The sequence below is a fragment of the Parus major genome, chromosome 7, assembly GCF_001522545.3.
Source record: "Parus major isolate Abel chromosome 7, Parus_major1.1, whole genome shotgun sequence".
Taxonomy (NCBI): Eukaryota; Metazoa; Chordata; class Aves; order Passeriformes; family Paridae; genus Parus; species Parus major.
Genome location: NC_031776.1, coordinates 1,469,225 through 1,492,596, shown reverse-complemented (window position 1 = coordinate 1,492,596; position 23,372 = coordinate 1,469,225). Strand labels below are relative to the sequence as shown.

The window sequence follows — 23,372 nt, the reverse complement described above, 5'->3', positions numbered from 1 at the left end:
TTGACAGCATTAAAAAAACAGCAACTACCTCTTGATCAGCAAAAAGAGCACTTGAAATGGCACAAAACGCATCAGAGATGAAAAGCAGCTCATCAATTCCTTTTCCAAGCATTTATTTTATCTGTACCTGGCTGATATGTACGGCAGAAACCTGGGCAGAACACACGGAGGAGTGGCTCGGAGAGTTGGGTAGAGATTTGCAGGGTCCAATTGAGAGCTGCTGTTTCTTCTTGGTGGAAACGATCTTCTGGGCAACTGAAGGGAAACAAAACATCCAGGCAGGTGAGGCAGAGCACACATGGAGAGCAGGGCATGACAGGAAAACACACAATGAACAACACACAAACGGGGAGATGGGGTTCCACCACCAAACCTGCTCCAAAACTTGAGTGTATTACAATTACAGGGAATACAAAGAGTGCTGGTTTTTCCATGATGCTCCATGGCAGACCCCAGCTAGGTTCTCCACATGGAGGATGTGACTCCAGAAGTCTCACTCCACCAGGTGAGCACCAGAGGACTTGGGGGAAAAAATTACAAAAAGCAATACCAGGAATTCTGTACCAAGACCCCTCTGTGCATGTAACACCACACTAGCAAAGCTCACAGTAGCAAACATTTTCTGTTCTTCATTGGGATATTCTCCTGGCAGACAGAAGATACCTGGTCTCTGCTGCCAAGGAATTAAGATGGATTTCCCTTTTTTACCAGCCATTGCACCAGGGCAATCCACTTTGGAGCCCACACCAAAGATAACTGGATTAGTACTGATAAAGGCTCCCTGACATCAAATAAATACCTGCACTGTGGTACCACACATCCCAGGAAAATTCTTTATGGAAAGAATCATTATTTCTAATTTTAGCTTTTATTCCTTAGCAGCAGCAACACAGCTGGACAATGCATCATTTGTTTTACAATTTATTAAGACATTTTCTTCAGCATGGAAGGAAAAGCAGCATTTATCTAATGGATACAGGGATAAGAGCCATTAACATCTCTATACACAGCCTGGCAGACCCATAATAAGAAAAAGATCAAACAGAACTGATGTGAAATGCAGCAACTTCCAAATCTCTCCTACAGTTTTTCCATTTAAACAAGTCAAACTATTTCAGAAATTCATCCCATCACACACTGGAACTTGAGTTCATGCTGGTAATTCAGCTAAAGCCTTTGGGAAGAGCTCTTTTTATGCCATAAATACATAAAAATAAAATTTCTTGCAACCTTTTGAGTCACAAATTTAAAACTAATAAAAATTTCAGTCTTTGGAAACAGGTACTTGTGTAGTGGCTAATCAAAAATGCCACTAACTAAATTTAGCATATTTGCATGCAGTTTACTTCATGAAACTTGTGTCAAGGAGTCTGCAGTCACTTGCAACACCTCCACCAAAACCAGTGCCAATTTTTAGCATCTCCTTAAAAAGTCCCCCATAAACTCACTGGGATTAAGCCAACAGAACCCAGTGTGTCTCGTTCGGAAAACACAAAAAGATAATCATGTAAATTCCAAGATTACTTTCCCTCACTACATTACAGCACAGGCAGGGACAGTGTAAGCATGGTTTCTTCTCAAATGAATGCAATTTTAATAACAAACTGGTCTGTGGCTTATGTTTTTCATGTAAATGAATGATGGCATAACCATGATTTAGCGAGAATACATTGTATGAAGAATGGCTCATATATATGAAGAAGCAGCTTCATTAGTTACATCCCACCTCCAATAGGCCTCTTATCATCCTGAAAGGATGATATCAATTAATTTATCTTCCCCTAGCATATTGATCATAACCTTCATCAGCTAATCATGTTTAAATTAAAGGGGAATATCGTAGCACTCTGTCATTTCAGACCCATTGGGTTATTGATCTGGAGCCTGGGAAGCCATATATTAAAATATTTTAAAATACATTAGCGAGTGAAGAGAGCAAACCAAAGGTCAGATTTTAACACATGCACATGGATTTCTCTTCATCATATGTGGTAAAGACCTAAATTAAGACCAAAACTGAACAAAAACCACACATGAATGAAAACTACCTCGTCTGCAAAAGCTCAGGCTCTCACATGGGAGAGATAATTAACCAAGGAAAACATTTACCTCTTCAATGTGAGGTGTTGTTATCACATTGACACACACAGCACAGTCTGGGCAAGGAAGGGGAAGGAACAAGGAAAGAAACCCAAGGCAGTCTGAACATGGCAACTCAAACACATGACCTGAACATGAGCAAAGCACCAGGGTGCTCCAAGCCTTGGACACTCCCAGGGATCCAGGGGCAGCCCCAGCTGCTCTGGGCACCCTGTGCCAGGGCCTGCCCACCCTCCCAGGGAACAATTCCTCCCCAATATCCCATCCCTCTGCCCTCTGGCAGTGGGAAGCCATTCCCTAAACTCTGTTCCTCCATCCCTTGTCCCAAGTCCCTCTCAGGAACCCCTTCAGGCCCTGGAAGGGGCTCTGAGCTCTCCCTGGAGCCTTCTCCAGGTGAGCACCCCCAGCTCCCCCAGCCTGGCTCCAGAGCAGAGGGGCTCCACCCTTGGAGCATCTCCACATCATTATACCAGGGGCCCCAAACTGGACACAGGTGGGGTCAAAATAGACCATTCTTCACCTCAAATTCCTTAGCTCCTCACTCCATCAGAACAATGATGTCCTATAAAGTGAACAAAACATTTGAGAAAGCAGATTTTTTTTTTCCCAAGCCTTCAGGTTCTGTCTCATTCCAGTGCTGCTTCTGAACACAATAGTTGAATTTAATACTCTCTAAAACATATCTCTAAAACAGATGAATACAACTTAAATCTATGGCAGATATCAAAAATAATTCAGAGAGAGAAGCATTTCAACTACTTCTAAAAATCAATTTAATTGTCTGTACTTTTAAATATTCAAGCCATCAATTTGAGACAGATTTCATTGTAATTAGTAGTATGAAAAACTGAACAAAATTTATGTGCAAAGTCAAGAAGTCTTCTGCAAATAAACAGGGATATGCCGTGGATACTTAAGAGTTGTAAAGGAGGAGAACTGATATTTAGCAAATATTTGCTCTTCTAGGGGAACTGACACTTATTTTTTATACATTTAAATTTAATTCCAAGAGCCAGAATGACTGGGAGTTGTATTCTGCTTGAAGGCATTGATAATTAGAAGCATGTGAAATTCCCTCTCCAAGTTGGGAGGGAAAGCTCTTGGCTTGAATGCCTCTTCTTCCATGCCTGACCTAGCGCACCACAACAAAATTAACCTTCCCACCCCCTGCCACTTTCATCTCAAATGCTACTTTTTGTTAGTCAAAACCCAGTCATTCCTCAGCACCTCCCGCTCCCTCCCTGGCCTGGATTTCAGGGAGCCCTGAGCAGGAGAGCTTGGAGCTGCACATGGATGTTTCCACGTCCCAGCTCTCGGGATTTCCGTGCAATCCACGTTTTCTGACTGAAAAAAGGGAGCGTGCGCTCATCGCTCCCAAGCAAAGCTCTCACGTTCAGCCTCTCGGGGGTGGTGAGCAGAGGACTGAATTCCCTCGTGGGAGGAGCAGAGCTGTGCCTCCAGAACAAACCCACCCCTCTTGGTGCTCCGTTTGGGAGCTCACCCCTGTTAGGAACACTGGCACCACAAGAGCTGTGCTGACACAGCTGTCTTGCCCTGGTTCAAAGCACTGCTCACACATCAGCTCAACCTCATCAGTGCAGATCCATCCAAGGACAAGGATGAGAAAGGCAGAGACCTGAGGGGAAAATATCCCCCAGGAGAAGTTCAAGGCACAAGGTGGGAGTCTCATCCAGCTCCACATCAGAAAACTGACAATACTCTGTAGCAGCTCCAAGAGATGAGCTGAGGGAAACCTCATCTAGGCTGAGACCTGATCTCTCCCTGCTCCCAAGGTGGGTCCTGGAAAACACACAAAGGTATCAGCAGTCAGATCACTTTTCATTCCCAAAAGGCAGGGATACAGTCATTCCTCTGCTCTTTGCTTCCACCAAGGAAAGCTTGGGATATATTAAAAGGGATGACTCCAGGCATACAAGATCTGTAACATCTGGTGCCATTTCTCTTCTCAGTGATCACAGTTCAGGGGTGTTGCATATTTTAGGAGCTGCAAACACTCTTCTCCAATTACCACTAATTTAAATCAAAACTGGTTTCTCATAAAAACCTGTGTAAGACCATTCATCTCCTCTGCACGTCCAAGAACGAGTAAACAGCAGGTTCAGTTAAAACCTGCCACTTGTGCAAAAGATGGGAATACAGGAAATTTTCCCTCACTGATGGACAGACAGAAAATGGATTTCAGTTGAAGTTGGAATGCTGATGGCTGAGTGAAAAACATCAGCTGGGATAAGCATTTGTTTAAATAAATACCTCTTTTAACTACTTGGGGGAAAAAAACAATACAAAATTGGGAGTTTTGTGTGAGCAAGTATTTGCTTTTACCTTAAAAAACACAAGTAGAAGTTGTTGAGATATATAGCAGCTTACATTTTTACAGCAGATGCCTTTTAGCTTAATATTCCATGTTTACAGGATAAGTAAGGGTTCAATAAAAGTAAATTTATTCCACAATTACATTTTGCAGAAGAGGCAGTAATAACTACCAGAGCAAGCCCTAACCACAAATGCTTCCAAATGGGAAACATTAACGTAAGTAGCCACTATTAAGGCCATTGTGCCTGTTATTTTAAATTCAATCCATTTTCTAGGCTAAACAACCTTTATATTTCTCTGTTTAAAAGGAGAGCATGACATCCCACGTGTCAGGTATAATAGAGAAACGAGTGCTGGACAATTCTAGTGCTGGAGTTTGGAATTGGCAATTTATCCAGCTAATTCCTGCCCACTTGCAGCCAGAAATGTCTGAAGTTACTTTACCCTGAAGAAGCAGTGCCAGTGTAAAGTCACACCAGGGGAGAGGAGTTCCTGCTCTGCACTGAGCACAAAGCCCTTTCAGACAGCCTGTGGTGGAACTTGCTGGGAGAAACCTCAATGACCAAAAAAGAAAAGTCAAATTGATCAAAAAGATATAAATCTGTAGTGCAGGGCACCAAAAGCATTAGGAAGTTTTAGAGGATGAAGTGCCTGGTTAACAAATCTTTGCTTCTTAAACCTTGTCTTACAAGATATGAAAATAGAGCTGTAAATCAGGTTTGGTATTAAATACCTTTCATCAATGCCAACTTTTTTTTTCCCCCCCCCTCCACAGGTAACTCTAATTAACACTGCACATCACATGTTCCCAACTTCCATGCAAATCACTGCCTTCCAAGGCTAGGTAAGCAAATATGCCAATAAATCCACTGGAAACAATCTGGCATCTGAAGCAATCAAAAAAAATCAACCTGTGTTTTCTTCACTGCTTTAAATGTTCTGTAACCAGAATTCACCTCACCAGTACTCATCATGGAGCTCTGCTGACCTTTCTACAAGGGCAAAATTAAGTCAGAAATCCTGTTACATCCCACACAGAGTTATGATTTTAAATTTCAAAAGGTTAAAAAGTGTTGAAACAAGGAAAAAAGTTAACCTGAAAAGATTCAATGAGAACGTTGTCAAATTGATGTGTTTTGTAAAATGTCCATAAAGGAAGGAACTGAGTTGTTAATTACCCTTTAACATTGTTATGGATAACATCGTTGTATGTATTTAATTCTAACCCAAAAGATAAAATCACTTTTTAATCACATCAAAACATAGATTTAAGTAACAGGAAAATACAAGATGCTTCAGTATTTTACCACCTTGGTGAATAATTTCCTCTTTCCATTTTGAAGCAGCTTCATGGAAAGCCCATTTTGGGGCACACACTACCAAGTGACTGCTTTCATAGAGAACATTTCTGCTTTCTGAAGATCCATGCACATGCAGTGAGCTCACTAACAGAGCACAGAAAAGGACACAAAGTGATAGAAATTTGCTGGTTATGTCAGTGCATCTCAGATGCAACCAACCCTCTAGAAAGAAATAAACTAATCACATTTACTAAAGCAAATTCAACTTAACTTGTGCCTCATCCAGACAGTTCTATTAACTCAACTTAAAGAAAATCTCACTAAAAACACAGAATAATCAATTATTTCCTTTTTTCAACTGCCAAAATGACACAAAATTGTTACCTGACAACTCAAAGTCTCAAGTCAGAGGTAGAACCACATTGTGGGATCACACACCTGAACCAGACAGGGCACAGCTGGTTCTAAACAAGGACCACGACTGCTGGGATAGCCAAGAAAAAAGTGATAGTCACCTAATATTTGAACAGATACCACTTTTTTCACATTAAATATTCACAGATATTCTTCTTCAAGACTTGAGTATTCTCAGAAAAGAGCAACCAGGTTTACTACAGCAGCACCAAAAAAGGTGCATAAACACACCACTGCTTCTGAAGTACAGCTTATCTATGCTGTTCACCAAACTCAACCTAGAGAATGTTCTTACACTTAAGAGAAAAACCTCCCTCCAAACAAACCACCAAGGTCCTAAATAAGATTAAATACATCACCTCAGCCCATGAGCTCATTTCCCACTGAGCCATCAAAATCCACCTCTCAGGCACACAGTTGGAAAAAGGAGTTAAGCTTTGTGTTACCAACATCACTGCTTCAGTGCAGGTGGAATAAATCCTGCTCCCAAAACACCCTCCACAAATCCAGCAGCAGATAACTTCCTATCTCCTCTGCCACTAAAGGCTAAAAATCCTTTGGGTTTGTGGGTTTATGCACATCCAGCTGTCACAAAAGCAGTTCCCTGCCCTAGCAGAAGCATCATAGAGCATTTCACATAAATCTCCCAAAACACATAAGCCCCCCCTTTGCACTTTAATCATTTGCTAACAGTTACAATAAGATTGTATTAAAAATTTAAACTGCCCTACTTAATGCAATTTACCTTCAAAGGTCCGTTTCCAGAGAATGAAGTCGAATGATATAAATGTCGAACACTTGATCAGATTTATGGTGCCCAAGAATATTTCTCTTGATACAGATCTGACGAGTGAAGGCTAATGGCTTTAGTTTTATTACTTTTTAAGCACTTAATGGGAAAATGTAGACATTTTCACAAGACTAAGCTCCAGCAAGAATGGTGCATTTAGAGGATGACAGCAGAGGAGAAAGCTGTGTGTTCTCTGTGGAAATGACCGGTTAAACAGCGTTATTAAACGAGAGACTAACGGCGAGTATTTATCCAGATAATTTGTCACACAACAGTTAGGCCTGAGTGCCTCTACTAAACAGGGGAGAGCTCTACAGCCAAGCTGCCTGATGGAATTGGGTCCAAAATCCCATGGAAAGACAACTGAAGTCACACTGGGATTGTAAAAGCAGAAGCTGAGTGGCACTGCCAGGGGTGCAGATCAGCCAGTGTAGTGTCTGCAGGTGATTAGGAAATAACCCTTTCATTCTTTAGATACTTGAGAGAATCCCACCTTTTCACCCCAACTATGTTCTCCATACATGCTACAAAGCAATAGTTTCACTTGCCTAAAAGCACTTTTTTTTTCCTTTTAATTTTTTTTTAAACTGAAAGACAGCTGGGAGTCCTCAGATTTCAATTAATGTCGAGGTACTTGGCCAATCAATCACCAAGTGCTATAAATTCCCCTCTATTTCTCATTAGTTACACTATTGCACAGCTTAAATCTAAACATACCTTTCTGGGAGACTGTAAATTACCAGGCCTAAGACACAAGTGAGTGCATCAGGCATCAGGAGGGGCATAAATGATGGGAGTGCGGTGACTGTGCGTGCGCTCAACTCCCGCTGATTTACTCCTCACGAGGGCTTTTTTCACACAAAAGTAGCAGCAGCAGAAGTGCCACCAGCAGCACTCCATCTCCTGGAGTTTGCATATCTGACTTGAGACCAGTAATGACCTGTCTTTATTAACATTAAGAAGTTTTATGCTCCAAATCCAATTTTCTATGGAAAAAGATATTTCTTCAGCATCTGCCAATAATGTTCCTTCATTAAGTGCAGTTAGAGCTTGAAGAAAAACAAACCTCTGCCTTAATTTAAAGTTGGTTCTGTGGCTCTGAAAGCCACCTTCAGCCTTTTCAAAGGTGATAGTGCAGAAGGTATCTGACACAGCAGGATCTTTCACTGAAACTAAAAGGAACACACATCCACACATTTATTAAACAAAACTACTCCATTTTTAGTCATGTACCAGCTTTATAATAATTTTTCAAGTAAAGGTGATAAGCCAGCACTCCACAGAGGTTGCTGAGGGAATGCACTTGTCACACATGACAAATATGTTCCAAAAAATGTCTTCTATCAGAGTTAGAATTTATTCCAAAATTTAGTTTTGAAAGCTGCAGAAAACTTTCAGTCCAGAGCTACAAGCAGCCAAAAAAAAAAAAAAAATCAAAGAAAACCAAACAACAGCAAACTGTGACCAATTCTCAGCAGATAATGAAGTGAAGTCACATGTGGAGACTATCAGGAATCACAAGACCATTTAGGCTGGAAAAGCCCTCTAAACTCACCCCAGCACTGCCCAGGCCACCATTAACCACATCCCCAAGTGCCACATCTAGAAGTGAAAGAGTCTCCCAGTTTTCCCAATCCCTGAATAAAACCTGTTGAGCCCCTGTCTCACATTTAATATTTGGGATAATTTTCAGACCTGAGGCAGCCCATGTAGTCCCATCCACCTGCCAACTAATTTTCATTCCTGATTTTAGCTGACTTCCTAACCAAAACCCAGCACGCATTGTGGAAACAAGTCCACATGGATCCCAGACTGGTGCCCCTGGAAAGACCAAACTAAACAAAGAACCAAAACATACAAAGAGAGGCTGTTCAAAAAGTAGTTCAGTGCTCTCCATACTCATGTTCTGAGTTGTACAATACTGTGTTGTGCTGGATTCTCTCTTTTCCACAAAATATTGACCAGATCCCGCAGCAGGCAGGACCTGACCTTGCTGCTTCTGGCTCACACAACACTCCAGCAACTAAGGAAGAGTTTGATGCAGAGAACAACAGCCTTGATGTTTAAGACTGGCCAGTAACACACACTTAAATGAAAGGAGGTGCTTATAGATAAAATTCACTCTGCACTGACATTTGACAAAAATCACACAACACTATGGGTGCAAATGCTTTTCTTCTAGAGGAAGAAGCAGAAGTTCCAGCTTTGGCAGGCACATGTTTCCTTGTGCAGCACCAACCCTCATCAGACCCAACCTCCATTTCCAAATTCATTATACACAATTAAAAATTCTCTACTTTATAGAGAAGGAGGAAGTAAAAATCACGTCTCAAACTCAGCAGCAGCGCTGGAAGTCTGCTGGCACAGGAATTCCGAGGCGAATGCCACCACTGTGCCTTGCTCCACCATGCACCACCCCCAGGAATCCAGGGAGGCTTTTAAAGGCTGAATACACGATGCTAATCCTGGCCAAGCAAACAGCTCAATGGGATTTGCATATGCATACGGATTAGCTGAAAGGCAACGATTTGCATTGCGTTTCGGAAATGGCTTTTGAGGAACCAGCTATGCTAATAATCAACTTTGATGTTGAAAATGTGTTTGTTACACAACAGAGAAGGTTACAAAAGGATTATGTTTATTACACCAGTTTTAAACGTTTGATAGCTCAGACAAAAGCATCTCCTCATTATACGGGGCAAAGTGGGATCTCCTCTTAAAAAAATGTTCCTAAACACACACAGAACAGAATGAAGTTACAGAAAAGCCATTTTCACTTCCCTTTCTGTCTTCAGACAACACATCTCGTGGGTTAGCTCTTAATCTTCCATTCATCAATATTAAGCCAGCAAAGCCATTATTTTGTGAGCAAATTTAATCCACAAAGAAATCCACAAAGGACAGTTAAAACCAATGGCCAAGGGAAGATGTACTGAGGACACCTAATAAAAAAATCAAGCTTTAGACATTTCATGCTGGTCTCTATGTGAAGGCTTGCTGGAGAAGCTGTACAGAACATGGCATAAAGCAACAGATGAGGTGAACTGGCTTTAAGATTTGTCAGTTAAAAATTAAGAAGAAAAAGTCAAATTAAATGATCAAACCATAATCACAGCAGTGTAACAAAGAGCACAGCATTAGGAAGAGAGACAAAGACATACAGGGCAAGGCAGACCATCCCCCAAAATGCAGCAAACGAGGCACAGTTTACACAGAACACTTAGAAATAAAGCAGACATAAGGAAGAAAGGTTCTGGCTGTAATAAAGCAAACATAAACTGGCACTTTGTGGAGGTCATGCTCTGCTGAAGCCCTTCCTGGCCCTCACCTAACCTTGTGGTCAGTTCCTCTGCAGCATCATTTTGCAGCTTAAAAGGATTGTTGCTCTAACAGGTACCACCAAGCAGCATTTAATTTTATTTGTTTTTAAACCCTACCCTTTGGGCACAGCCCATGACTGAACCCTGCTAGCAGCCATGCTGTGCCATCAGTTTGCTGTTCAGGTCACTTGGCTCAAAAAGAATCCCAGAAATTGTCACTGCTCTTTTCAGCTTCTGCCTCCAGCTCCACCAGGAACTGCAGCATGACAACACTTATTTATAGCTTATTCTATTATGCTTTTCCTGGTGTCTTTACTGAGAAAAGCAGAGAATTGCAAAGTAAGGAATTTTCAAAGTTCCTCCTTCTTCCAGAATTTTTCACTTCTAAGGGAAAACAATTCCTACTTACTTGCCAGACACTCCACAAATATGTTTATAACACTTTATCTCCCAAGCACAACACAGACTGATTCTGCCTCTTACTCTCTTGTCTACTGTAAAACTTTAAAAAAGGCAATTTACCCCCAAACAAGCACCTTGTTACCTGCCCCAGGATTTCAATTAGAGTTTGCATTACACAATATGACTTTACTGGACTAATTCTGAATCATCACTACTGAAAATCCGAATTCTTTTGCATTTTATCATGCTCTTGTTGCCATTTAATGAAGAATTTGTCTATGTTGAAGTAGGTCGTGCATTTATTGTACTCGCAGAAAAAAAAAATAACAGCTGTCAACTATTGCATAAAACCAGCAGCTCTGCTCTAGGTTTTAAATAACCTGTCTTACTGCATAAAATTCATATTAAGACTTAAAAGAAGTGCCATAAAATAACTGCTATAAAATTAAAAGTCACACAAAAAGTTCCACAAGAGATTATGATTTTCTACAAGTCACCTACTGAATGACACACCAGAGCTAAAATCAAAACCTCCCCTAGAACTTTCACTGGCATTACATCATTCAATTCCTCTTTGCTCATTGTAGCACTTCTTAAATTCCATACCCTGAAATGTATGGAAATACTACAACTCCTCATCCCATTATTTGATTCCAAGTATGAGAAAATGGATGCAGACGAGTCACTGGAAGATCTCTTTTCTTTCCTTCACACATTTGTGGATCCAGGTGTGCTGTTGAAAAACCTGATAGAGCAGCACCAATCTCAAAGTCCCCAAAGCCTGCAAAATTGCTGCAATTTTCACCAAAAATTGGCAAAAAGGTGAAATCTGTGCCCACCAAACAGCACGGCAGTGACAATGGACAGCACTGAGCACAAGGGGAACTGCACAAAGACCTCAGAACTTCTTGGGGACAACACAGAAAAAAACCTCTTCAACTGTAATGTACCAAGTGTGAAATTTGGCAATCAGTCAGAAAATAGAAATCCAAGGATTTGGATCCATTTTCCAGCCCAACCCAAAGCCCAGTGAAGGCTTCTTCAGACCTGTTTCACCAGGCACTGCTCAATTCACACAGCTCATTTCAAACCTATATATAAAATGATATAAATTTCAGATATTGGTTCATTTCCTCCTGCTAGGTAACACTAGGCCATCCTACAACAATTTGTCTGATTTATGACACCAGAACTTGTCCTCTATGGGAATGGGGCTGAGAGATTACCTGCAAACCAGAAAAAATGGCTGTGCAAACAAAACCAGCCAAAAAATAAAATAAAATAAAATAAATATAAAATAAAATTAAAAAATGGTGGCGTGAAATTCTTGTTTCCAAACTAAATCTTCTCATTTATTTATGGCCCATAAGAGTTCCAGGCAGGAAGGAAGGGTAAAGGAAGTGTAAAGGTAAAGCATGAGTAAGGGCGAAGATGAAGTTCAGAATAAAACACAAACACTTCACAAGATGAGGCTCACCAGATTTGTGTGTTTATATCTTTTTCTTTCCAGCCGACTTTGGCGGCCGGGGCGTTTCAATGTCCCGGTGCGGTGACACAAAGCCCCGGGGGGCTCGGCGGGGCCGCCGCCATCACAGGCCCCTCACGGGCCCCTCACGCCGCGGCTCCGGCGCCCCCTGGCGGCCGCTCCCGCCGCGCTCCGTTATTCCCAGGGAAACGCAATGTGCGTTAAGATCAAAACGTTAATTTTATATTAAAAATCAACGTCTTAAAATGAACTTCAAACTGAAATGAACGGGGGCTTAAAATGAACGCAGCTTGAGCGTTTGTCGCTCCAGGCTAAGCCATAACATCGAGGAAAAGAAATTGACTCCCTCACGTCACTTTCTCATTAAAAAAAAAATTAAACAAATAAACAAACCAGGAAAATGCAAACATCTAACCAGCCGAAATATTGATTTCCCCGCGGGTTTGAAGCATGGGGCCTGCCAAAGGGTCAGCAGGCTGATCTGGGCCGTGTGTGAGCAGCCTGAGCACACAGAGAAGCTCAGCACTGCAAATGCCACATTCCCAGAGGCCTCAGCTGAAATCCAAGGAATTCCAAGGAATTCCCGGAGCCAAAGGAACCTCTGCCTCATTCTGCCCGGCACTGGGGTCCCCACCAGGCCAGCCCAGCTCCCCAAGCAGAGAATCCCTCAGGCCACATCCAGTGCCAGAGCGAACGTCGCATCTTCCCAAAACAGCTGTCGGGATGGGGCCGATTTACTTCCCTTTTATTTACTTCCCATTGGGCTGATTAACATTTCCTAATGAAAACACATCCATAAAAGCTGACTTGATAATGCTGATGGCAAGTGACAGCCCTTCCCCTCAATCCGGCTGCACCAGGATTAATTTGTCATCTCCCATCCCTTAACAGAGAAATGGTGCTTTGAAGTTCTCCTTTTAGACACCTTTGTTCAACACCACACGGGAAATACTATTTGGATCTGGAAATAAAATACCTCTGGTAGATTTTTTACACAGAGCAGACACATTCCTTAATAAAATACTAGTGATTTTGCAAATAAAACATCCAAAAATATTGGCAGCAGCACAGCATCAGAGCAAAGTGCAAATTGTGAGGCAGCAGTGGCCTCTGCCATCACATACCTGCAACTCCTGTCTCAACACACACAGGTTTATTTTTATTCTGGGCACTATTAGATCAAAATCTGGGTGTTACAGCCATCCAGATGAGGTAAAACCCCCTTGGTTGAACTGCTAAGCTACAGAGACAGAGTCAACTCTGAAACCAAGTTTGACTCCAACCCTTTTGTTTCACGCCCTGTGATAGTAAAATTTTATCCTCTAAGTATTTGAACATTTGCTCCTTTGTGGTGTCAGAGACTCACATGGCCCACAGTTAAATGGGTCAGGGAAAATCTGAACATAAAGCAGGGCAAGATGTGTAGTTACGAATCCACCGTGAACAGAAATAAAAGCAATTCTCATGCATTAATGGTACATCAAGCTAATTCAAGAAGGCTAAAACCATTAAGAAGGCATCCTGGGGCAGTACACAGTCATTACAATACTGTGCTGACAAGAAGTATTAAAATAATCATTTCCAATGTCATTGATAGAATCTGTTCTGATAAGCAGGGGGGAATAAAGATCTCTAATTCTTAATTGGGAACATGAAGCAAAATGGATCTTATTAGCATTTATCTAATTTTTAAAATGCAATTCCCTTGTTCAACTATTCAAAATACCAAAAAATAAGAAAGTATTTATTATCCTCCACCATTGGGTACATTTCTAAGCTAAACCCTTGCAACATGGAACAACTTTTTTTTATTTCAGCCCAAAATTCAGGTTTTAATTCCCAACAGGATTAAACCTCAGTGGGACATGGCTGAAGGTTAAAAAACAGCCTCTAAAATAGCCAAATGTGAGGCAGGATTTTGGCTTGCCCTTTACTCAGCATTCCTCTTACAAAATAGAAACCAATGGACTTGATCTTAAGGGTCTTTTCCAACCCAAGTGATTCTATAATTCCATCTCTGTTACAATCAATAGTGAGCTTATCAGCTGTAATGAAGTGCTGGAAATGAGATATTTGGATTTAACTCGAGAATAAAGTAGCATTTTCATAATAACAATAATCATTCAAGTTAAATTATTTTACCACTCAGCTGTGGAGAAAATGGGAAATGAGTTATCACAGAAGAATTGTAACAGATGACCACTAAGTTCAGTAGCTGTTTGCAGGGGATAAATTAGAAATTTAATTTCTAAAGTGTGTGCAATGGAAGACTAAAAAGCTCTTCAATGCCATTTCCAATTTTCTTCCTCCAAAAGGCAGGTCTAGATCACAGCAAGGCACAACACAGAAACAAGAAAACAGGTTTTAAAAAAAGCTTGCAAAAAAAGCCTGTGGGCTGGAACATCCTCAGGTGGGAAGTTTTTTGGTTTGTTTTTCTTTTTTTCCAACATCAGAGAATCCCAGAATGGTTTAGATTGGAAAGAACCTTAAAGCTCATCTTGTTCCACCCCCCTGCCAGGGCAGGGACACCTTCCACTATCCCAGGTTGCCCAACTAATGTGGACCCTCTGAAGAAGCCACTAAAAATCATTAAAGCTACACTGAACCTGAATGCCCCAGAGCAGCACAAACCAAGAGATATTTAATCAAGTGCTCCCTATTAACAGCTTGCACTACTCATTCACACCCCCTCATTTAATGGGGTTAAGAAGTTGCTTTGTTTCCTGCTGAAATAAACAGCAAAAATTATCAGGAATTGGATTCGGTCCCAGACATGTCTGGCAAGTGTAACCCATCCATACAGAAGCATTTCTAATCCTATTAGCTGGCAAATATTAAAGAGCTGGTTGGCTGCCATGGGGGTAAAACAACACCCTGATATTTCTTAAAACACATGATCCCTGTCAATTCTTTCTTACGACCAAAGAGAGACAAATGAGCCTTCTGAAAGCTTACAAGTTTATCACACTAGCTTTGTGCCAAGAGACTTCTCTCAAAATCTCTGAGAAAGGGAAAAAAAAACTAAGAAGAAGACTGTAGACAGAGCCACAAATACTAGGACTGGGAATATATAATTAACAATCTAACTATAGCCAGCACTCAAAAATAAATGTGCTAACAAAACCCCCTAATGGCTCTTTGAAACTCCTAATCAATATAGAAAATCTAGGCAGCCAAAACAGTAATTTTTGCAACTAGTTTGAGTGAAAACAGAGAGCAAAGCAAGAAGATGCAGCTTCAAAAGCTCTTCTCTGAAATCTGACCAACAGCATAGGTAAAAAACACATGCACATCAGTATTTTCCATGTAAAACATTTTATGTTTTGCCTCTTTTCTCCCCATGTTAAAATTACAATACTTTTATTTTTTTCTCCAGTGTAAACATTAGAATCGATCACCTTTTCGTTCCATGTAAAAATTTGAATTGTTTGCTTTTTTTTTTTTCAATTTGAAGTGTCATTTCACACCCTGTTGTAAGGTGCTGATGTGACACTGCCTCACATAAGCACAGGCAGAGCAGGACTTTGTAAGGAGAAGCTGGCAACAAAAAACCCTCAGAACTAAGGAGCTCTGAGAAGCATTAAAACTTAATTAAGAAGGTTTTTAGACAGAGAAAACTGAAGTGATGGGGGGCTGACACATTCAGCCACAAGAGGAGCCTGGTGAGAGGAGAAGCCAGGCAAGCCCCAGGACACTTGGTTGAAATTCCACTAGAGGGGGCACAGATCCCATCTCATTCAACTCCAGGATCATGGAATTAGAATATCCTGATCTGGGAGGAACCCACAAGGATCAAAACCCCTAAATAAGACTCTCAAAGAGTCACAGAATGGTTTGGGTTGGAAAGGAGCTTCAAGCTTACCTTGCCCACCCTGGTTACCTTCCTGTATCCCAGGTTGCTCCAAGCCCCATCCAAGCTGGCCTTGGACACTTCAGGGATGCTGAAGCAGCCCCAGCTTCTCTGGGCACCCTGTGCCAGGGCCTGCCCACCCTCCCAGGGAACAATTCCTTCCCAAGATCCAACCCCTGTCTCTCAGTTTTGAGAGAACACGGAACACTACACTACTCAAACTCAGCATTTTCAGCTACTCTGCACAAACAGCCCCTCAGCCTCTCCACGAGCACTAAAACCAAACCAAAGAAAACTCTGCTAAAATAAAGCAAGCACCAAAGAAAACTGAAAATTAAATAAGGACTAAAAATAGCTTAAGATGCTTAAGACTAAAGGTGCTGGTGGAGAACACATCAATGCACGTGTGATGTGTTCGAGATAAAGAGTTGTCTTAGAAAACACAATAAAAATGCCTAAAAAAATCAGCATTTTCTTTAACTGAGCAGGCAAATAGCTGAGCTATCCCAGATGGGTCACTGCTTAGAAAGAACAGCTAGAGGATGGAGTGATGTGCTGGATGAAAAAGGCAGCTGTACCGTCATGGAAGACTCTCTCCACGTTGAGCCCGTAGGTGGCACAGGTCTCGTAGTAAGTGCATCTCTTGAGGTCATTGGACAACTTCCTGGCTCTGGCATCGTCGATAACGCGGGGGTTGGTGGAGGTGATGGCATCTGCATAACCACAGGGGGAAAATACCCATTAAAGGTCACTTGGAAACACCAGATTGGGAGTCACACAGGCACAGGAGGGTCCTGGAAGTTGGAACACACCTCTGAGATCACCGAGTGTTAACATCAACCCACAGTCACCCCTAACCCTCAAGTGCCACATCCAGTGGTTTTTGAGCACTTCCAGGGATGGTTCCAATGCTTGACAGTCCTTTCTGTGAGGAAATTTTCCCTAATATCCGACATGAGCCTCCCCACTGATGCAGCTTCAGGCCAGCTCCTCTCATATTGACCAATACCCAAGCAGTGAGTTTAAATACAAACCATGAAACAGGGTGGACATCACTCTAATTTACATTTTAAAATTACCAGTACACTGATTCTAAAAGGCAGGGGGAAAACCTCCAACACTTTTTGCTTTCCTTACACACATATATTGAGCCCAGTTGTTGCACCAAAAAAAACCCAAAAAACACCATCACATGAGCTCTGATGTAAAATATATTTAGGGAAACAAGTGGGTGCTTAGTACAAACATGACAAATATTTTTTAGGGTTATTTTATGTGAAATATTAAACATTATGTATTTTCAAGAAATTGAACTTAATTGTAAATTACTTTCTCAAACTCTGCCATGGAGGGCACCTGGAGATGTTGTGGGAACATACTGCAAAGCTGATCAAAATTGTATTTTTCCAAAAATTTTCCAAATTTTTCCAAAAATATTTTTCAAACCTGGGAATTCTCTCCAACAGCTTCTTTTCATGAAAGCTGAAAATCAGAAATTTCAGTTTCTAGTGCTTATCCAGAGGAGCTGAAAAAAACCTTACAGCAGAACAGACAAAGGAGAAGCTTCTTTCTTGCTACTCCATCATACTCCATCATAGTGATGGATTCTGTATACAAAGGTGATGCTATTTGAAGTGATAATCTTATTAATAGATCTTGAAATGGAACTTTTTTTCCCCCAGAAGTACTGTGTTACTCTTCCACCCTGTGCCTGCAAGTGTTCCAGGCCAGGTTGGATGGGCCTGAGAGCAAACTGGGATAGTGAGTGGAAAGTGTCCCTGGCCATGGCAGGGGGTGGCACTGGATGATCTTCAAGGTCCATTTCAGCCCAAACAATTCTGGGATCCTACAACATCCCAGAATTGGGATGCTAATTTCAGCATTTAAAGCTTCCCAGAAAATCTTCCTTAAAATATGCAACCACCCACAGCAGCAACACAGATTTGTTCTTTGGGAAAAAAATACATCACCTGAACCTAAACATGGAATCCAAGCCTCTTGCAACGCTGTATTTGAGGCTGTGCCCCGGACATGACAAGACCAGACCTCAGCTGATGTTGTCATTATCTTCTCATCAGATCCAATTAACAAAAATAAAGCAGAAATCAGGAAAAGGAGGAGCCTATTTTTTTATCAGCAGAGGGCGCTGGTAACATTTGACCAGAGAGGAACTGATAGGGTTCAGCTCCAGAACACCACAGCTTCCCAAAGTTCACCTCCTTGTTCCAAAGTGGCTCAGGCTGGGGCACCGAGTTGGCTTTGGAAGTCACAGGAGAACAACTGGAAGCACTGAGCCAGTGTTAATATTTTGGGAAAGATTTCATTTCACATCTCATTTCACGAACACCTGACAAAACCAAGTCCAGGTTGGACAGGGCTTGGAGCATCCTGGGCTCCTGGAAGGTTTCTGTGCCCATGACACAGCTGGAATTAGATGTGCTTTAAGGTGCCCTCCATCCCAAGCCATTCTGGGATTCTGTGATATAAAAGATATAAAATCCATATTTCAAATACGGATTTTAACATATAAAGTGTATTCATTTAACATTTAAACTGTATTTACATATTTCATATATTTTATTTCACTATCAAACACACAAAAAGCTGTGTTTTTTCCTGATGTTTATTCCTAGAATTAGCATTATTTCCATCTTTTCAAAAGATCAGCTTTGCATCAGTGCTGCAACAGAAAATGAACTTTTCTTTTTCTGGAAGTAACAGGAAGGAGATAGAAAACCATACCCCAGGGTCAGAAGGACACAAAGAAAATAAAATGTTGAAGAAATGTTTCCCCTTCATCTTTTTAACTCCAGCTTCAAGCCCAAAACGTGGCTCTTCAAATAAGCTCCTTTCTGCCTTTTGGTGGAGTTTCTGCTGTCCTAAGACTTTTTCTGTTCCTACTTCCCCTTTTCCTTCTCATCATCTGTTTCCTCCCTGCAGCTGGGCAGTGATTCCTCCTTCCCTGCTGCCCACACATCCCCTCTGTGCTGTCATCCCTGGGCAGGAGCCAGGGGAAGGCCAACTGCTCCCTGACCAAAACCACTGAGACACACTAAAAAGGAGGATGCCCAAAACTGAACCAAGAAATTCAAAACACCTGGGTTCTGCTTCTAACACAGAACAGCAACCTGGTGATACTCTTAGATGTTAAAAGGAGTGAGGATAAGCTGGGAGGGGCTCAGCCTGGAGAAAAGGAGGCTCAGGGGGCACCTTCTGCTTCTGCACAACTCCCTGGCAGGAGGATGCAGCCAGGTGGGCTCTGTACCCAAGGAACGAGGGACAGGATGAGGAGAAATGACCTCAAATTGTGCCCAAAGGGTTGTCCAGCCCTGGCAGAGCTGCCTGGGACAGTGCTGGAGCCACCATCCCTGGAAGGATGTAAAAGTTTTGTGGATGTGGTACCTCTGGACATGGTTTAGTGCTGGCATTGGCAGTGCTGAGGGAGCAGTTGGATTTGATGATTTTAAAGGGTTTTTTCCAACCTTAATGATTCCATGTTCTGTATGTCAGGAACAGAACAGCCTCAACTCTACAAGTGCAGAAAACCAATCACAGTATGGGAAACTGGTGAAATGTTACTGGGATATGCTGGCACAAGGAAGAGAATATTCAAAAGACCACTCAAATGCCAAAGAAACTGAAATATTTTGGGTACCTTTCCCTTGCCATATTTCCCTTCAGGACAGCTGCTATTTCAGAAGGAAAAACTGGGGGGAGAGAGGTTGGCTCAGGTGACAAAAAGCTACCTTTCTACTCGATTTACAGAGGTTCCCAGAGGCACAGCCTGAGGCCAGGGTTCATTTCTGCTTCCTACCGTGCTGCTGGAGGTTTTCCACCCCTCATCCTTCTGCCTCTCAGCAATGCCAGGGTGTTGAACCCTTCCACACTGCCATGCACATGGAAACTGGCTGCAGAATTTCCCTACACAACTGATTTACCTGCCCAAATTCAATGAGGGCATCTCCATGCTGAGCAAGAAAACCACCACAACCAGCACCCAGTCAAAGTATTATTTAAAATTTCCTTGCAAGTCATAGAATCCTGGAATGGTCTGAGTTGGGAGGAGCCTTAAAGCTCATTGTATTGCACTCCCTGCACCTTCCACTACTCCAGGTTGCTCCAAGTCCCATCCAGCCTGGCCTTGGACACATCCAGAGATCCAGAGGCAGACTCAGCTTCTCTGGGCAACCTCTGCAGGGCCTCACCACCCTCACAGGGAAGAATTTCTTCTACATATCTAACCTAAACTTCCCCTTTTTCTTCAGTGCTGGAAGTCCTACACTCCCTCTCCAAGAGAGCTGCCAGGACATTTTTCTCTCACCCCAAATCTCCTCCTTGCAATGCCACAGCCCTGTAGCAAAGGGGAAAAGACAAGGCATGGCTTGGCCAGCTTGGAAGTGTCAATATGGTCTGAGAAGGCCAGCTGGAAATGAGGGCTGCACTTACCCTGGGTGCCCACCAGGACCATGGGGATTTCACTAGTGTTGCGATAGTTGGCCATACGGCTGTAGTAGTGGTAAACAGTCTGGAAGCTGACTTCATCCTCCAAGCTGAACACAAAGATAACAGCATCCACCCACATGGCAAACTGCAGGATAAAAATGGAAAAGGCCAACTGTGAGAAGAGCAGCAAAGGGAAGGAAGGAAAACCAAGGGAGAAACATTCTTACCTTCCTGCAAGGGAAACACACACCAGAAAAACTCACAAACAATCCAGGCCTCAATAGGGGGATGGATAAGCTGCTAAGATGATGAATCTCATCACCCTGCAAGCCACGGGGCTCTGGGATACACAAGGCATTTCCCCACAAGAGCATCTCTTCTTGACTGGGGTGTGTGAGCACCAGCCCAGTCAGTGCACCCTGGGTTTGACTCCCAGAAAACACAGCAGGCCAAGATTGCTGGATCTGTGCATTTGGAATGAGCAGCACTCATCTGCAGTGCTGACTGAGTCCCCATGCTGTGATTTGCATGCACACATGCTGATGTTGCTGGCAATGCCATGACAGGCATTGATAGGAATTCTCACATCTTAATCCACGCCCAAAAGCATTAATTTGAGACTTCCAGTTCTTCACCATACAGACACTCTCAGCTGAGCCAACAGCACCAAGTGCCTCATTCTGCTTTCAGTGGAAGAGCAAACTGCTCTCTCTTGGCATCAGGAACCTGCTGAGAGACATGCAGGTGCACAGGACAAGCCAAGGTGCTCCTCAGTGACCATGCAAAGTGAGAAGCTTTGAGCTCACAAGTGAATTAAGATTATTTAAAGACATTTAACTCAACAGTGAACATCAACAGGACGTCAAGGAAAAACTCCAGCTTACCTCACTGCCTTTATTTTTCCCTAAGTGACTCCATTCCTACCCAAATTTAGAGCAATGGAAACAAGCTTCAGCCAGGGGATTTGCATGCTCTGTGTTATATTATTACTACTATGTGCCAGGGGACACACTGAACAGGGAGGTTCACTGGGGAAAGGCTCTGCATATTCATGACAATTGTATTGAAACCAAGCACTGCCTGGGCTGTTATGGTGCAAAAATAGACAAAAAATTGTTTTGAGGTTTTGAATCAGGAGGACAAACTTTAGAGGGGAAGGACAGGACTGGTTAACACATAGCACAGTCACTGCCAGAATAAGGTCAACCACCACACTGTTAAACTGTTCAAACCACAAGATGCAAGCAGAGGAACTGGAGACAGCAGCATTATTTGGGAGTTGTGGGCTTGCATCTCATTATAAAATGGTTTTTGTTGACTGGACTCAACAGGATCATGCCAAGGACTCTTCCCACCAACTGCAATGTCCTTAAGGCATCCATTTGGAAGCCAACAGTCTCTCTAAACCTGCTGAATGTTTGAGCAGTGTGTAGAGCAGCCTTCTAATAAAGATCATTTTAAAACACTCCACAGATTTACACAGTGCAGTTCCTGCAGACAGAACATTTCCAGCAATTCCTTATTTCTCTTTTCACATTGAAATACAGCTTAATCTTTGTGGATATCAGACCTGTGGTATAGAAAACCAAAGGAATTTCAGAAAACACAAGGTCTGGAACCCCTGAATGTCTCATCCAGAGTAACGTGCAGGGAATAGCTTGATACAAGAATATATCAGGTGCTGGTATAAAAATCCATTCTCAGACTTATTTATTAATGTGAGTGAGCAGAGCTGTCAGTTCAAGGCAAGCCCAAAACCAAATTATAAAAAAAAGTTTTAAATTAAAAAAGTTGCATGCAGCAGCTCATTGTAGGTCAGTGTCTTGGTTTAGGGCAACTTTGGGAGGACTGGGGATACAAGCATCATAAAGTCACCCTAGGTCAGTCAGTCACTAGGTTAATTTGGTTTTACAATAGGAAATTGAATTGTTTTCATCTTTGAACCATTTTATCTTAGGCAAAGAAAGGAGAGACCACAGACCCACAAAAAGTCTTCAGGGAAGTTTCCTTTTTCTCCAATTCTGTGCAAAATAATGGGACAGTAACCTGGGGAATAGCCATGACCCAGTGCCAGGAACTCCAGGTGTCAGCTCCTTATTACTGCAGTTGGAATTCAATCCCAATTATTCATGAACCCACAAGCATTGCAGGAATTAATCAACTGATTAAAGATTTTTTAATAGACATATAACTTGAAATTACACCCAAAAATCCAAAGGGAATTTATGGGAAAGGTGAGATAACATTGACACCTCAAACCTCTTTGGCAAATCCTAAGGATGGAGAACACATCTCAGCCACCACAGAATCCCAGAATAGTTTGGCTTGGAAGGAACCTTAAAGCTCATCTCATTCCAATCCCCTGCCATGGGCAGGGACACCTCCCACTGGGCAGCAGCAATCAAAGCCCCAGATTTACCTGGCACATACCAGGAGCACACCCTGTGCTGTTCATCCTGTGAGCTCTGCAAACCCAGCTCTTCAGCACAAAACCATCTCAGATTGCTGCATGCACCTTTACACCTCCACTGCTGACATTTTCAGATGAGTGAATGTTCTCTAAGCATCAGAGGCTGGAAAGCAGGGGAATGCTTCAGCCAAATCCCTCCCAGCCCCAGACAGAGCTTTCCTTGTTGCTCCTGCTGACACGGCTGCAGATGTGCCAATGTTTTATTTTGTCCTGTGACTTCCTTCCAGGATGTCTCTCTCAGCCTCCATTTCCTCCATGTCCTTTCTCTTCCCCTTTGTCCTGGCACCTTCCCCCACGCTCTCACCCTCCTGGAGCTATAGTGGTGCATTGAGACCCGAGCTGCTGCTGCTGGCACCGCTCCCCCTCAGCTGTTTGGCAACAGTGCAGTTCCTGATGCTAAATTATTGCTTGTTTGGAAGCTGATCCCTCCTGCAAGACCTGAACAAAGCATGGACAGCAGCA

The 23,372-nt window shown here is 42.4% G+C and overlaps 1 protein-coding gene across 10 annotated transcripts in view; it reads right to left on the bottom strand.

The window, feature by feature from the left end:
• The window catches only part of AGAP1 (ArfGAP with GTPase domain, ankyrin repeat and PH domain 1), a 307,695-nt gene that overhangs the window by 169,378 nt on the left and 114,945 nt on the right, over positions 1–23,372 (bottom strand). For all 10 annotated transcript variants that reach the window (XM_015634034.3, XM_015634041.3, XM_015634033.3 and 7 more), the window contains 3 exons: positions 20,444–20,585; positions 16,576–16,710; positions 128–255 (listed from right to left, as the gene is read on the bottom strand). In XM_015634034.3, the coding sequence (XP_015489520.1) occupies positions 128–255; positions 16,576–16,710; positions 20,444–20,585 (405 nt within the window). The remainder of the gene's footprint in view (positions 1–127; positions 256–16,575; positions 16,711–20,443; positions 20,586–23,372) is intronic.